General features: G+C 36.5%; 1 protein-coding gene across 1 annotated transcript; it reads right to left on the reverse strand.

Moving 5' to 3' along the window:
• Nucleotides 1–2074: 2074 nt before the first annotated feature.
• GAL (galanin and GMAP prepropeptide) lies at nucleotides 2075–9181 on the reverse strand (the record flags this gene model as incomplete). Its single annotated transcript, XM_080345271.1, has 5 exons — nucleotides 2075–2127; nucleotides 4475–4552; nucleotides 6812–6898; nucleotides 8357–8411; nucleotides 9101–9181. 5 exons carry the CDS (start codon nucleotides 9179–9181, stop codon nucleotides 2075–2077), a joined length of 354 nt encoding a protein of 117 aa, XP_080201397.1.
• Between the last annotated feature and the right edge of the window lie 6939 nt (nucleotides 9182–16120).

Consider the following 16120-nt stretch of genomic DNA (forward strand, 5'->3'; position numbering starts at 1 on the left):
AAGACCTGGTAGAAGCCCCATCCCTGGAGACATTTAAGGCCAGGCTGGATGGGGCTCTGAGCAACCCGACCTAGTTGAACATGTCCCTGCTCATTGCTGGGGGTTGGACTAGATGACCTTTAAAGTTCCTTTCCATCCCAAACTATCCCGTAATTCTATGAAACCTGTTCTGTTGCACAGGCTTGAGCTTTTTCATTGTAGAGCACTATTGCCACCTTGTGGCCATTGAGACCGTCTAGTACTATGCTCAGAAGAATTGGGCTTGCATATAGTGCAGTCTTCTGAAGTGGCAACCTTCTTTGCTTTATAGTTGTCCTTTGCTTTCACCTGGATGCCCCCAAATTAGAGAACTACAGTATTAAGAACTAACCATCCTAACATGTCCTGCATATTATTTTAAAATCAAAACCATTTATTTAAAAAAAAAAAAGCTATAAATGTTGATTCTGGAAATACTTGAACCTTTTCTTCTGGAAATCCTTACCTTGTTTCCCTCGAAGTTTAGGAAGCTGTGATTGTTTGCCTTTAGGAAAAGAATCCACAAGGGTTGTGAAAGAGTGCAATTCAACTGTCTTGAAACATACTGGTTTAGTAACAGCAAAGGAAGAAATTATTCCCATGTCCATGGTCAATAAAACAAATGCTTCATAGAAAAAGCAGAAAGTTTCAGTTCTATATCAGGTAATGATTTTGAATAGTAAAGGATAGTGAACCACTTCCTAACTAATTTGTTGGAGGGATTGTAGAGACTTTAAAATAAGCACCTTTCAGATACAATTTATGAGCAGCTGATCCAGCTGTGAACTAGAGAATCATTTAGATAACCCCTTGCATTTTTTTCTTGACCAATAACTTTATGAACTGAAGAATTATTGGATTTTAAAGTGGGAAAGTAAGTCCCTCTGGCATTCCTGGCATTTCCTTGGTGGATTGATTGGCTTAATCAATCATTTATTTATGTTAGGAAAACATACCATGACAGTGGCTTGGCATCTAGAGTGTATTCTGCTATCCTAAAAGTGAAAAACAGATTCTTTAATAATGTTCTGCAGAATTTCTCAGTCTGTGCACTCCAGTGCACAGCAGCATTTTGAAAGGCTATTTCATTGCAGAGTGAAAGTTATCTGAATGTGAAAAACTTTTCTAAGATTCTGTATCCTCTCAAACCTCTCCTCATTCTTAATGTTATGTTTTTTTGTGTATGGGCTTACCATTCTGCTCCCAGTACATCAAAGGGATGTAATCCCCTAATCATAGAGATTGAGTATGTATTCAAGTGTTTTGCTGGCCTCAGACTAAAGCATTTCTTTTTTTTTTTTTTTTTTTTTTTTTTTTTAAATCTTGGAGGCTTTCTTCATTAAAGAATAGAGATCCAGTCATCTTGACTCATAGGATTTGTGTAAACCTATTACCTGTGCAGAACAGTTAAATTTGTATTGTGTGAAGTTATGCTTTGGTCAATGGGCTGGTGTATTACAGGTGAATAATATGAAATTTCAAATGAAGATTAGCTTATTTCATATCTATGAAAATATGAACAGGAAGGCTTACATGAAGTATAGAAGTATGGACAGATCTATGAACTAAAAAAACTCTCTATGGCAGCAGTTTGACATCACTGCTCTTTCTCAGATAGCTAAAGTACTCAATATGGAGCATTTGCTTTATTTTACTGTAATTTTGCAGAGTATAGATGCAGTGTAATCTTGCGGTTTAATCTGGGCTCTGTATATGGTGTATTGTGTGCTGACATGAAATTAATTTTAAATTGAAACAATGTAGTTGCTCCGTATTTTTATTTTACCATTTACCTACAGAAAAATTTTGCCAAGGCAAAACTTTACACCACAACATCACAAGAAAGGAGTGGAAAAAAAAAAAGGGGGGGGGGGGGGGGGGGAGAAGGGGGAAGGCAAACAAAAAAACCCCAAACAAACAAAAAACAGAGGGCCCAATGCTGTTTACCATTTCTCAGATTAATGCAAACAATACTTCTTATATTCAGCTCATCTGTTTCTTTTGTTTTGAATTGAATCTAAATCTACACTATAGAAACATAAAAATGCATTCTTCCTCAAAACTGGTTTGTTTCCTCTGGTGAAGGTAGTTTGTCAAGTGCTCCTACCTCTGGGGAAAAAAAAAAAAAAATAAAACAACAACGGTGAATTAACACATATATAAGAATGAAATACATATAGATACACTAATGAAATTGTATCTTTTTTTTTTTTTCCTTCTCTCAACTATAAGAGGCAAATCCTTGAACTCTTCATATTTTAATGTATAAACTACTGGGTTTTTTTCTTTTGAATGTTACTGTCTTCCTGGTATAATTTTTATCATGTCAGCTGATATCACTGGATCCCAGTACCTCAAAAGTTTCAGTATTATCAAATTACAGCCCTCATCCTACAGCCCGCTCTATATGGGGAGCCTTTAAAGCTGGAGGGAGGAATTTTCAACAGAAAGAGCTGAAGGCCACTTTTAGTTATTTCCAAGATACTTATTGGCAGTTAAAATATTCACTTTATCTTGCAGATTGAAACATATGTCTAATCTGAATAACCAGTACCCTGAATTTGAATCCCATGAGTGGGAGCATTCCTTCTCCCCACAAAGGAATACATTTAAACCAATATATTTAATGTATTAAAGTTTCATTTGAGTTAAAACATTTAAGTGTCTCTACCATAATAAAGTATGTTTTTCACCTCTTATATCTACAGTTCTGATTTTGTGTAAGAATTTGTGCTAGTTCTTGCCAATAAATATTTTTAAGGGATAATATGATGACACCCTGTGTCTTTCAAAACATGGGAATACAAGAACCTTCTCAGGAAAAAGCTATATTATATGATCTGGAGATTCCTTTTCTTTATTAGGACAGATAATAATACCAAATTTTCTGAATAAAAACTGTTGATTACCATCACTATCCTATGCAAGGAATTGCTACTTAGAGTTACAATTCAGCCTTTTTTGCTCATTTGCCCCAGGGAAGAAGTGATTTGTATTTCTTTGACACAAATTTTATTTTCTTGCCCAATTTAGCAGCTCTTAGCCTACTCATCCAAGAGTGCATGCTTCAGCTAGACATATGTGACACTCTTTCTCTGTGTCTGGTTATTGATTTTGCTTCCTAGGCTCACACAGCAGGGTAAAGGAGTGTTCAGGGCTCCTTCTTCTTCATAGTCACAAAACAAACAAGCTACTACTTTGTCCACAGTAAGTATACATGCTAATAATCTACTTTAAATACATATTTGAATTATCTCAGGCCATTAGTACTAACCGTAAAGAGTTTTTGTTTCAAACACAAAGTTAATTCAATAAACACTGGGTTGATACGTTCAGTAGTGAAAATTATTTCACTTAAGTGGATGAAAAAAATTTAGAAAATGTTGCCAAAGAGGTCTAGAATTTTGTTTCCTAAATACACAGAAAATGAACAGATCTCTTGAAAGTGTCTTTTAATAATGAAATTAAAATACAAATATAGCATACAGTTCTTTGTTACTAGTCCACAGCATATACTTGCCACAATATTTCTTATTTATATACAAAGGTAAGAATATGCAAGTTACATATTTCTTGAAATGTCTGCTTTCTGAGACACAGAATTCCCCAAATATGTGCACTAAAATAATTTCTTCCTTCCTGTTGTTTCTTCACATGTATATATTATGTTTTTGAACATTTTGTAGGCAGTTTTAGAGCAGCCAAAGGTTTTTAAAAGCTCAGAATTATGTGTGAGGTTCTTTTTGTGTGTGTGTTTTTGTTTTGTTTTGTTTTTTTAACAAAGCAAAACTAATGAAAACTCAGAAGCAGTCAGGTTTCTTCTTTACCTAATGCTATAATAAAGTTACTATTCTTATAGAATCAGATATAAGCTCAGTTTTATAATTCTTTTCACAATTTTAAAACTCCACAGAGATTTTACTAGCAGCATTTTGAGCTGGTTGTCAACATTCAGCTTAGTGTTTTTTCAACTGCATGATGTGACCTGAGTGTAGAACATGTGCAGAAAAGGAGGTGAATTTCTTTTGCCACTGACAAGTGTCTCAGAATTTCAACAAACTGTTCTTGGCAATACTTCAGTATGTTATTGAATTGTTTTATATTAACTCCCATGTACATAGTTAGTTTTCAACTCTTCTAAAAGCTGGGTCCATACAATTTTAGTAGTAACTATTATTATTTTCACAGTGCCCAGAGTAATTAAATGGTATTAGAACCCTGCTATGTTGGATCTTCATTAATCTGCAGTTTTGCAGGACACTACTTACCCTCTCTAAATCGGGCCTATTCCTAGGTGCACTAAAGTGGAATTGACAGTTCCTCCCCCAAACGAGATACACTGTTCAAAACCTTGCACACGCAAATCTATAGCAGACTTGTACATTCAAGGACAGTCCTGTTTTCTCAGTAAATTTCACACCAGAAAATGTGAAAGATTAAAAAGCTATTAACTAACCTTTAAGATGCAAGTATGTCAAAAACTCAATTACTGTGCGCATGATGTTTTCATCAGCCACTGGTCTTCCAAGTTTCCCTGTAAAACAAGCTGATTGTTACTTAACATTAATATAGTATAAAGATCTATTGTATGTGACTTTGTGGCTAGGTTTATGAGCACTCTGAAAAAAAAGCTGTCTGAAATTTCTTTCTCCTTAAAATCCTTAATAGCAAACCTCATTTCATGGAAGAGCAAATCTGCTTTAAGGTAGGTCACTGCAGTTCTCAGAATCAAAATTGCACAGCTTTGTATGCTACTGCTGCAGAAAAACTGCTTTAACATCTTAATGGTCATGGGTTTTAAGGCCTTATGTTGCAGAAGAGTGTTATCCTCTGTTCTAAACTCCCTCCTTTATGTCCACAAGCCTGAGATTGAAGGGAAGGGTAAAATCAGCAAACAATTTTTCAGACTTTCCCGACTATGCTCATAGATCCCCCCTCCCGCCACTCCTCACCCCTACCCTCCAACCTAGTGTTATATAACTAATACAGCTTACAATTTCTTCAAGGTTATCAGGAGAGCTTGTGAATTTTGCAGTGGTCCTTCAGGGAGAGAGAGTGACTAGTCCTTTGCATGAATTCTTTTACAGCAATGAGATGTATATATATTGCCATTTTAAGATACTTTCGTAAGTAATCAGCAGAATTTACCTTAAAAAAATACTTTCTTATTTTAATTAAAAATGAAAGTATTTCAGAAATCTTATTTTAATTAAAAATTATTTCTGAAATGCTTTTATTTTTAATTAAAATAAGAATTCTGACTACCTTATCCGTTTACTGTATTGAAATCTCCTTTGGACAGGAGCTCTATAATAATATTCAACTTCAAAGAAAAGAGCATCTAAAATGAGGTTCATAACAGAGGAAGTTATATTATCTTCAGATCCCATCCAGACAAGTTTGGTCAGGTTTACTTGTAGTTGTGGAGCTGCAGCAGCATGCAACAGAGGAGTTCTGTAACCCTAAAATATCATGTTCCTGTAAAGAAGGTGGTAGTGTATTCACAAATGATGACACGTTGCAGTGTGAGCTGCATTGTTAGATGACACTAAACAAACCAACAGAAAACCAAAACCCACAAACGACAAAACAACACACACAGGACTTGCACAAAACCCCAATATATAACTATGTATCAGAACTAAACTGGCAGTCATTCTAAGAATGTAACAACTAGTGTTACTCTTCTGTTTACATCTATGAAATTGTAACCAAGCACACTTCATTTATAAACTTACCTAAGTGTTAGCTAAATTTGCATTGTGTTGGCTAGACTCAAAAAAAAAAAACCTGTGAAAGCTGTCTGGGAATCTTTGCCCTTTAGCGATGAGTGCAATATTACTTAAGTAGGCACTGCTTGCTTTGCTTGCAGTGAAGAACAAATCACACTGACAGTCCAAAGATGATGTTAATCCCAGTTTACTTCGTATGTTTGCAGCAGATTTAGTTTCTCCTCAGAAGAAACAAACATGTTTTTCTAGACGTTTCTAATCTTATCCTGAAGTTGGTGTTCGAAATAAATCCTAAAAGCACCAGCTTCTCCACATAAAGACGGTCTAGACATAAATTGTAGAGGCCCAGCTTTGGATAATAAACACAGAACAAGGTTGCATCCTTTTCATGGCCATTTACTAAATTCTGATACATGCAACCTCAAAACAGTATGTTAACTTGACCAGTTTTGACCAGATTCGCAATCTTTTAATGAAGGTGATACATCTTGCTTAGATACAGGAAAGAGTTAAATACAGATAAGACTTAACATGGTGGGGTTTGGGGTTTATTGTGGTTTGTTTGTTTGTTTGTTTAATAGTGAAGACTCTTACAACATAAACTGCCATACAGTTCTGAGGTCTGGTTTCAGCTCTGGAATAAAAGAATTAAAGAGAAAAAAATAAGTATAGCTTTCCCTACTGAAAGATTTGTGTATGGGCTCACTTCTTTGCTGAAAAAAGTTAACTCTAGAGTGCGTAAGGTGATATTTGAAATACTTATTTGAATATATGAAAAGAAATAAAAAGGTTTATTCAGAGTAATATCATCTATTATACTTTAAAAGCAACATAACTATTGGACCTTTCCCTGGGCACCAAGATATTTTAAACTATGACCATGTACAAAGAGCACACCAAATGGCTGGATTTCATTTTTCTTCCCTTCATATGTTTATTAGGATTCTTGTTAAAGGGCAGGAATAGTCCTGTATCTAGGTAGTTAGTTAACTCAATAACAATAAATAAATTACTAAACATTAAAAAAACCTCAACAATATTTGCTTTCAAAATTTACTTGCCTGATTTAATATCCTCATCAGACTGTATTTCACGTTTACCAGTGAAACGATGTTTGTCATTAAAAGATCTATGGTTATCTACTGCATCTAATAAATAAATTAGAAATCAGAAAAGTTAATCAACATAACAACCAGCTTTGCTATATTGCTTTCTTTTCATGGATTTCAAATAAAACAATATGCACTGTACAAAATTACCAAGAAGCAATTAATTTGTCACTAAATAAAATAACCTTTCTTCTGAATTTGTGTTTATGCTTTATGTAGTTTACAAACCCAGTCCTGTACTACATACTTGCTGAAGTTACTACTGAATGCAGAGAGGAAATTATTTTTGCTACCCTTTCATCTGTTTTTCTAAAATGTTGCCTGTGATTCCGCTTAAAAAAACAAAACAACCAACCCAGTGCCACCCCCCCACACACCCTGCCCCCAATAGTTTACACAAATGATCTTAAAAACTGTCTCACATGCCCTGTCTCACATTACTTCTGTCCTTCTTGCAATGGGCATTTCCTTTATCAGTAAAAGCTGATCAATACCACAGGCAACAAAGGATGATTCCTCTTATCTAGTCTTAGATAAACTGCACAAGTACATTTCCCCACAGTATCTTTGCCAATTGGGTTAGATCTGCTTCAGGGCAAATATACTTCCAGACATTTACAGAACCAGTTAATATGTTTAAAATGCATTAATCTCTTTTTCAGGTACCCTTAAGTTTAGTTAAAAAGGATTAAGAGAGGCATAGTAAATATCTGTAGTATTTGTCATGTATTACTGAGACTAAAATGGTAATGAGTGTCATTACATTAACAAGAAATAATGGTAAAAGGACAGATTTGAGACAGCTTACCACTGCATTTCAGTTTTCTTATAATCTGCATTTGTGATTCTCCACCTACGTAAATCAATGTGTTCTTGTATTTTAAACACCTTGTACATTAAATATTTTTCATGTAGTGAACTGTTAATATTTAGTCATGAGTTCACATGTTATTGTCTTAATTTGTTTTGCTTTAATTAAAAAAAAAAAAAAAAAAAGAAGTAATATGATAAAGCCAGGTAGTGTAGCCATTTTCAAATAGATTTAAAGGTGAACTCTGAAATACATTGAGAAGTGCCAAAATGTCACATTTTGGCATTCTTCCCTTGACATCTAAGAGGTTATAAGATTTTGTAACTATTCAAGGGGGTGGGGGACGGGGGTGGGGGGCAGAGAAAGGGGGAAGTATTTCTCAAATGAAAATTAAGGTTCAGAAGCACAAAGAGTGACTAGATGAGCTTTTGGATATTAAGCCTCCGAGTACAATTCTGCTTTAGAAAAGAACAGTTATTGTTTAAGACAACACAATTCTATATTAGGCATGAAAAATACCTAAACAAGTATTCTCTCAAATGAGTTTATCCAGTCTTTCAGGTTTAGACAAAATTACTGTATTAATTGGTAAAGTGAGTAGCACACTACAGCAAACTGGTTTACAATAATAAAACTTCTGCATTTTGAAATAATGGGGAAAAAAAAAAAAAAAGTGCTTGACTTACATGGCCCAAGCAGGTAACCAGCACTATTCAAAGTCCAGCCCTTTTTTTCTTTTGCCTTTAAGAAAAAAATGCAAGTATGGTATTGCATTAAGTACACTATGCTTTCTGAACACAATACAGATAGCAACCAAATGGACATTCTCTTAGCAGAAAAAGTCTTCTGAAGGTTTGAAATCAAGAAAGATTGTAAAACATAAAAGCAATTAATATTGAAGCAAATATTAATGGTGAACTCTTGACCCCTCCCCATTTATGTCTATAGTTTTGCTGTTGACATCTATGTAGTGTGAAGATTTCACACCATGAAAGTGAAACTGCAAACCACACCTTGGAGGCAGAAATTTTGACTCTCTACTCCAAGTTTATATTACCACCTGATAATCACTTTAGCAAACATCAGTGTTTTCTTTAATTGTTTACATGACAGCCTTTTTATTTAAAAAAGTCCATATGTGCACCACCTTTTCAGAGTCATATAGGACATCCATTCAATTTTAGTCTATGAAGTAGACACTCCTTTTTCCCTTTGGTCATATTATTTGTTACAAGGGAGCTTATATTCAAAAGGCCCAAATTCTTAACTAAAAACCTGTTTACTGCCCAAAATGTTTTTGAGTGCTGCATCTTGTCCAACCCCTATATCTAAATACAGTGTATAACACTACAAGGTTTACTGTTACTTGCCAGCTGAAACATGGATACTGCTCAATGGGTAGGTCCTCCAACAGTGAAATTAATACTTACTGAGAAAACCAGTCCAAATGTTTCTGACAGGGTGGCACAAAGGATTAAAGACAGAAACAGGAAACTAATGAACCTCTGCATCTGGAAAGAAACCATACTAGGGTAAATGCTCTGAGTTATCACTTTGCCTTCGAGTTATGGATCCCCCAGGGCACTTGAGCATCGCCATCGCCAGTGGGAAAAGGGGGTGAACCTTCTTCCCGTGGGACAGGGAGTCTGTGGCTACCGATCTGGTAACCAGATTCCCACTGGGAGAGAGACTGAGAAGCGGGGAGGTGAGTACCTTGAGCTGGGGCGCGATGGCCTCTCCCTTGCAGCGTTTCACCTGGTGCTGGCAGCGCGGCAGCTTGTCCCACGGCTACAGTCTTGCCGGTGGGCACTCACTTCATGGCCACGGTGCGCGGGTGCAGATCTACACGCCCACTCCCTCCGCTCTTTATGGGCTGCAGTACGACCGCTCAGGAAGGGGGCCCTTCGGGAGGGAGGGGAGGAGAGGGAGAGCTGAGAGACGCCCAACCCACTTCTCCGCCTCTCTTGGGTCATTTTCCCCTCGCCAAACCACTGCATTAGGCAGGGCAAAAATTATTGCAATTCAATTAGAGATATTTGGAAGCACGACTTAAGCTGCAAGGAAATAACAGCGTGGGCAATTACCTCTGATTACGGTGGCCTTGGGCAGGCTGGTGAGCAGGGAGAAGAGCTCTGGTCTGGGCAACCTGGCCCACGCCTGTCACCTGCTGCAGCTTCACAAGGTCTTGGATTGGTGGTGGGCAGTAAAAAGGCATAAAGTGAATACAAATCACTTTTCAGAGACTGGGGTATGGAAGTAGAGCTAAGTACAAATGTCTGTGTGTGACGCTGCCTAACAAGATTCACAGTGTTTGGGAATACTGAGGACTTCCACATATCCCCTGCTCTGCTTGTGACCCCTGGAACTCCCTGTTATTCAGGTTACTTGCAGTCGCTTAAAATCCCTTCAACTCATACCTCTAATATCAGAGCAAAAGGAACTGAGTCAAAACTACTGTTATTGTACATTCTCAGTATTTCTTCTTTTTTTTTTTTCTTTTTTTTTTTTTTTAAGGTTGTATGTGAATGACTAGTGATGTAGCTCTCCCTAGTGATTAGACTAGCCCCAGCCTGTCTATTTACAAACAGTAAGGTTTCACCAGTTTGATTATCTTAGTTGTGGTTACAGCTGGCATCGGGATGTGCAAAATTGAATTACAAGGCAGAGAGATTCCAATGTTAGTTCCCTTTTTTTCCCTGTCAAATTGTATTTTCTCTGCAACAGATGAGTTTATTCACTGCAAGCCTCTCAAATTAATCTTTCAGTAGGAAGAGCATTGCAGATGTTGCGCAGAATATGCTTGCAGCTCTTTTTTTCTAAAGCTGCTTAAATTCTCTGCCAGTTTTTACACAGGGTGTGTGAACTTGAGTGTGAAGCTGAGCGAGCTATTGAAAAATGCAATATACCTTATGTTCACAAGTTTAAAAGCCAACATTTTTTTAAATTTAATATAGCATAATGTTCATAATCCAGGCTAGAAACAGAAGTTCTGTTTCCTACACTCTTCTATCAAGAGCAGTAGGGTTTTAATAGTCTAGCCAGGTCATTGGATCTCTGATCTAATACTGCTTGAATAAAGTTTGTTTTGTACAATTCTTAAATGATAATGCACAGAAGTGGGAAACAACTTTGCACGTTTCATTTGATGCTTTTTATCATTTGCTGATGTTCTGTCAGCCATTGCATGATCCCCACAATTCAGATTGGATAGATCTGGAAAATAGTAATATCATTTTTGCAAAGTGTTGCTTTCCTTTATCAAAAATGCACTTCTGGCTGGCGTTCACTAGCTTTCAACTTTTAACTCCCGAAAGTAATTTTTGAAACTTGAAGAAGCTTCTCCATGACACAAGATGTTTTCTTGATGTTATTTAAGTAAAACCACAGAAGTTATATGGAAAGATGCCAAAATTTGCATTCAAGCAATACTACAAAAATATATTAATTCTGTTCTCTTTGACTACGGCTTGTTCTTCAGGTTCCAAAAAAACCTATTTGGAACAATGTATTTTAACCTGTAATATTTATTCCAATTTTTCATCACAATACTTGCATCTTCTTGTCAAATTACAGAGTAAAATGATCTCTTCATCTCCATTAGAGTCAGATGCAAAAGAAAGGCTCTTTGTACACTCAAAGGCACTTGCCCATCATGTTTTTTGTCTAAATCTGTCTTTAGGTTAGTGTCAATTAAAAAAAATTATCACTCATTCCTACAACTGATGTTGTCATTTCCTCTGTTTTCCTTGTCAAGAATGCTGTTAGCCTTTTTTTTTTTTTTTTTTTTATTCCATAGGATTTTTGAATCTCACTGTTCGGACAGAAGAATTAGCGTTAGGCTGAAGCCTGTCTTTTCTAGTTTAGCATTAAAATTGACCATATCTATGACTAAATGATTTATTTTCTTATTGAGGTGACCCTACAACATACTAAGTCCTCCACTGGTTTTGTTTGTTTGTTTGGTTTTGGTTGATTGTGAAGGTTTAATGCAACTTGTAGTAGCCATTAGGTTATGCCTAGTCCTCACCAGATGTTCACCATCGGACAAAGTCACAATGAAACTCATGTAAAATTTACTCAAATCAATAGAACAATAAGCATTGATAACAGAACTGTTTCTAATGTCCCTAAGTAGATACTTGAGAAATAGGAGTAGCACGGTCTGTCTCACACAAAAACATGTATTCTGTTCTATAATTGTAACTGCATTTCATAATTAAATGAAAACACAGGGGAGAATATTATTTTCAGCCAGAGTAAAAAGTTTCCATTTTTCAAGAAAATTATAATATGGATTAAGCAAATGACAGCATTGAAACTTTTGGCTTGGGAAAAAAATAATTGCATTTTTGTTACTGGAGATTTAATTTCAAAACCAACTGTTAAATCCTAAGGATTCCACTGTGTTTGACGGTAAACATTTCACTTATATACAACTGATGAGATAGGATGACCTATTTTATTTTTAATTAACAAAACCCATAAACCATCAAGAATGGCTACTTTGTTTAATATTCAGGAAAAACACTGAATAAAAGTGGATTTTGCAGTATATTTTAGAAGGGTCTGGAGCTGTAGTGGTTCTCCTCACTGTCAAGCTTGTTGGGAGACAATGAATGAAGCAGGAAAATGTGTGTCTGCTACTTCTGTGTTAAAGTTGTATAGCCAGGTTTGGTTTCACTCACCAGCGAATATTAAAATCAAATATTTAAACCCACTGCGTTTGCAGAGTGATGTCCCTCTGCATGAAAGACAGGGGAAGTTTTTTCCTACTTTCCTGGTAACTTCAAGTGTGAACATATTGTTTAAGACCATCCTCAAGTATGTACACAAAACCTCTAATATTATATGAGCAATGGCAATGAATTCTACCCTTGGGAGATAAGTTATCAGAAAAATTTGTCTCACATACACTGGAGTAATTCCAGTGAAACATTGACATTACTGAAAGTAATTGCTTTATTAAGGGAGTGTTGTCATCCAGCTAACCAGAAATTATTCTTTGTAGAAATTTGAAGATGTCTATATTTTAATATATATATTTTATTCAATGTTTATCAGGGGACCACTAACACATAGTGACACTAATAACTTATGTTACTGTAATTTGTCCATTGGAAACAATATTAGAGCTTTGAGATCACTTTTTTAACCCTGAATACAGAGGTTTACCATAACTGAACATGGAGATCACAAACTCAAGGCTTTCTGTGGCTAAATCCAACTCTGAGTGGGAAAGGCACAAATTTCTTTCCAATAGAGTGTAGACACTGAGAGATCTGAGTATTCAGAAGCAATGAGGATTTCCAGTTGCCAACAAGGCTGTCAATTGCCTTGCTGATCTAAAGACTTAATTTTATTTTAGTGCTAAATGAGGACACTGTTGCAGATCTAAAAAGTTATTTTGAGTTTTTCTTTCTGTTCAACAGCATTACCCCACCCTTTAGTATTTGCATCTTAGCTGTTTATTGTTAACCCAAGTAAAGATAAGTTAAAGATGATGATGTTTGCATTTATCTGAAGATGACATAGAACTTCAATATGCAACTATAATCTTGAAAGTAGTTTGCTCTGTAAGTCTTTGAGAAACCTCTTGATTATATTTTCCCTCACATGTATAGAAGGAAACTTGTTTCTTCTTTAATGGATGCAGAATAGAGAATATAAGTAAAATTTTTAAAAAGAAAAAAAAATAAGAGAAGGGTAATTTTTTTTATCCTTCCAAAGCCTTCGCTATCCTTGTTTTCCCATTTTGTAATGCCTGTAAAATGTAGGCAATTTTCACTGAGTGAATCTTTTGTCTGTTTTACCACCTGCAGCTCAGTGTCAAATAGAACTAAGTATTATAGATACCTTCTGAATGACGGGCTAGTTTCTGTTCTGAATTACATTGATATCAACTAATAATTTCCTCTTATTACATCTGCATGCTACCAGAGCTATTATTCACACAACATTGCAACAAAATTGTGACTACCACATGAAATCATCTTATATCTTTTAAAAATGAGGAACAACAGAATAAAAACTTCAGAGAAAAATTTTGAAGTTAATTAATGTACACATCAATAATTTTGTGAGAAATGATAAAAATAATTTAGTCTTAGTTTCAGCTTCATAAAAATTTCAGGAGTATAAAGTATCTGTCCCATTTAGTTAAAATTAACTAGTAGGTTCAAATCTATCAAGGACAGGTTGCTAGCCAGCACAATCACATAAGCTTCATATGCTAAAGAAGTCACACTAAACCAGAGGCTATCTTGATGAGGTTTTACCTGAGAAATGCACCAAGAATTTGAAATATTATAAGAAATACCATTTGCAAGGGTTTCCAGTTCTGACAGTAGTGAATCAATACAGATTGCACACCCTACTGCCATTTCTAGTCTTATGCATCCCCAGACTACTTCTAATTGGGCAAAGTGGCTCTATCCAGAAGCCTCATTGAATTTCCAGGAGACCCACTGCTGCAGCAATTTTCTTCATAGGCCAAGGAGGAGGATGGCTTCAGAGCAACTGCCTTTCTCAGAAGCAAATACAATATCTCAGCTCTGTTAAAGGCAACAGAGCTTGGCTCTCAGCTTGTGCTAATGTTAGAACTCAGCTTTTTGGGAGGCAGCAACTCTGGCCAAGTCTTGCAATAGCTGGGAAACTCTGACTCAGAGAGCAGATTCAGAACTTGTAGATACAAAGGCTCTTTTCCCAAGTTGTGAATTATGATGACTTCCTTCTCTTTTGAACAGTAAATTCAGTGGAAGCTCACACCTACCAAACACAAGGAAGCTACTTCTGTTCCTGCAAGATCTCAGAAGGAATTACTGCCTACCCTCTGATAAGAAAATATGTGAGGAGCAGCTGATGATAGCTGCCTGTCTCACAGTGAGCAAGTTCTAAGGGCACCAAAAGTTGAGAATATTTTCTTATTTAGAGACAACACAGATCTGAAGTATTTTGTGTCAATCTCCTGCTCAGTGTGAAATCATACGCCTGTTATATTGTTTCTCATTTTGATTACATACAATTAATTACATGTGAATAGCTCTATACAGATGCATAATACCACATGATATCCTTTTTTACATCACATAAAATAATCTTTGTGTAGTTTGTGCATTTTAACGTTAAACAAACTGAACCGTCACTTTAAAAAATCCTTCCTGTGTTAAAAATATTAGTTCCTTCTTTGAAAACAAGACCATCATATCTCATTTAGAATTTCTGTAGTGGCTTTGAAGGCTCTTAAAATGTGCTTATGAGGCATGATCCGAAAGCTTCCTACTATTAACTTATAGCTTTGTGTTTAAATCAGGATGAAACCAACATTCTACAAATATTGTAATTTTTTGCATGGGAATTTATTTCAGCATCACTAGATTAATGAAGTCTGCAAAATGTAAACAATTACCACACATTTTCTTAAACTGTATTTTAGAATGGGGACTAAAATGTATTAAACCAAGCATTTAGTTTAGAGTGTGGCAGCAGGAATGGCTGTGTACTCTGCCAGTTATTCGGCTGCTGCCTGCTCTGCTCACCTACAAACTCAGGCTGCAGCCCTGATGGTGGCTGAGCAAGCCTACCCAGCAGATTGAGGTCTCCAGGGAATCAGAAGGGCTTTGAAGTTGTCAGAAGCATGGTGGTCAAAACTAGGCAAGGACCGTGTGCTGCAGCAGACAGGAATCAACTACCTGGCCAGGCTAGCCTGGAATTATTGAAGGAAGCCACCCAGACAGTGCTTCCTATGAGGGAAGCAGCTATCCACGTGAAAGGCTGAACATTCCCTCCACTGCTGGACGATGGTGGAAGTGCAAGCTGTGCTCTGGTGAAATCACTCAGGGAGTAAGTAGGTAGAGGAGCTGCAGGAGGAAGTTAACAGGCTATGCTGTATTATGGATAGTGAACAAGAAATAGATTATTACTTTGTAAGAAGAAATATTAGCGTCTTGTGGCATGGACTTCTAAGGACTACCAAACAAAGTGTTTCAACAGTGAACAGACAGTACCTTGGAGAGTAAGGCACACGCTTTTGGTGACCTGTGGGAACAGGCTATCACTTCACTCTCCTTCCTTCTAGGTACCAGCCAGCAACAGCTCTGAAGCCTTGGCAGTAGACAAAGCCAATGAGAAAGATTGACAGGGAGAAATGGCACTAGCAGCACACACTAAAAGCAGCAACAGGAAACAGCAAGTGCTAGTAGTGGGTGACTCTGCTGAGAGGCACAAAGGCACCCATCTACCAGCCTTCTATACAGTAAAAGGAAGTTTGCCATGAACCAAGACACAGAATGTCACACAGAAGCTGCCACAACTGGTTAAAAGCACAGACTGATCTTCCCTACTTCTTTTCCTTGTAAAGCAAAACCTGGGCAAGGTTAATCAAAACTTTAGAGCCCTGGGGCACAAGTGTCCTGCCAGTCAGAGGCAGGAATGCAGTCAGAGGTCTGCACATC

The sequence above is a fragment of the Nesoenas mayeri genome, assembly GCF_963082525.1.
Source record: "Nesoenas mayeri genome assembly, chromosome: 5".
Classification (NCBI taxonomy): domain Eukaryota; kingdom Metazoa; phylum Chordata; class Aves; order Columbiformes; family Columbidae; genus Nesoenas; species Nesoenas mayeri.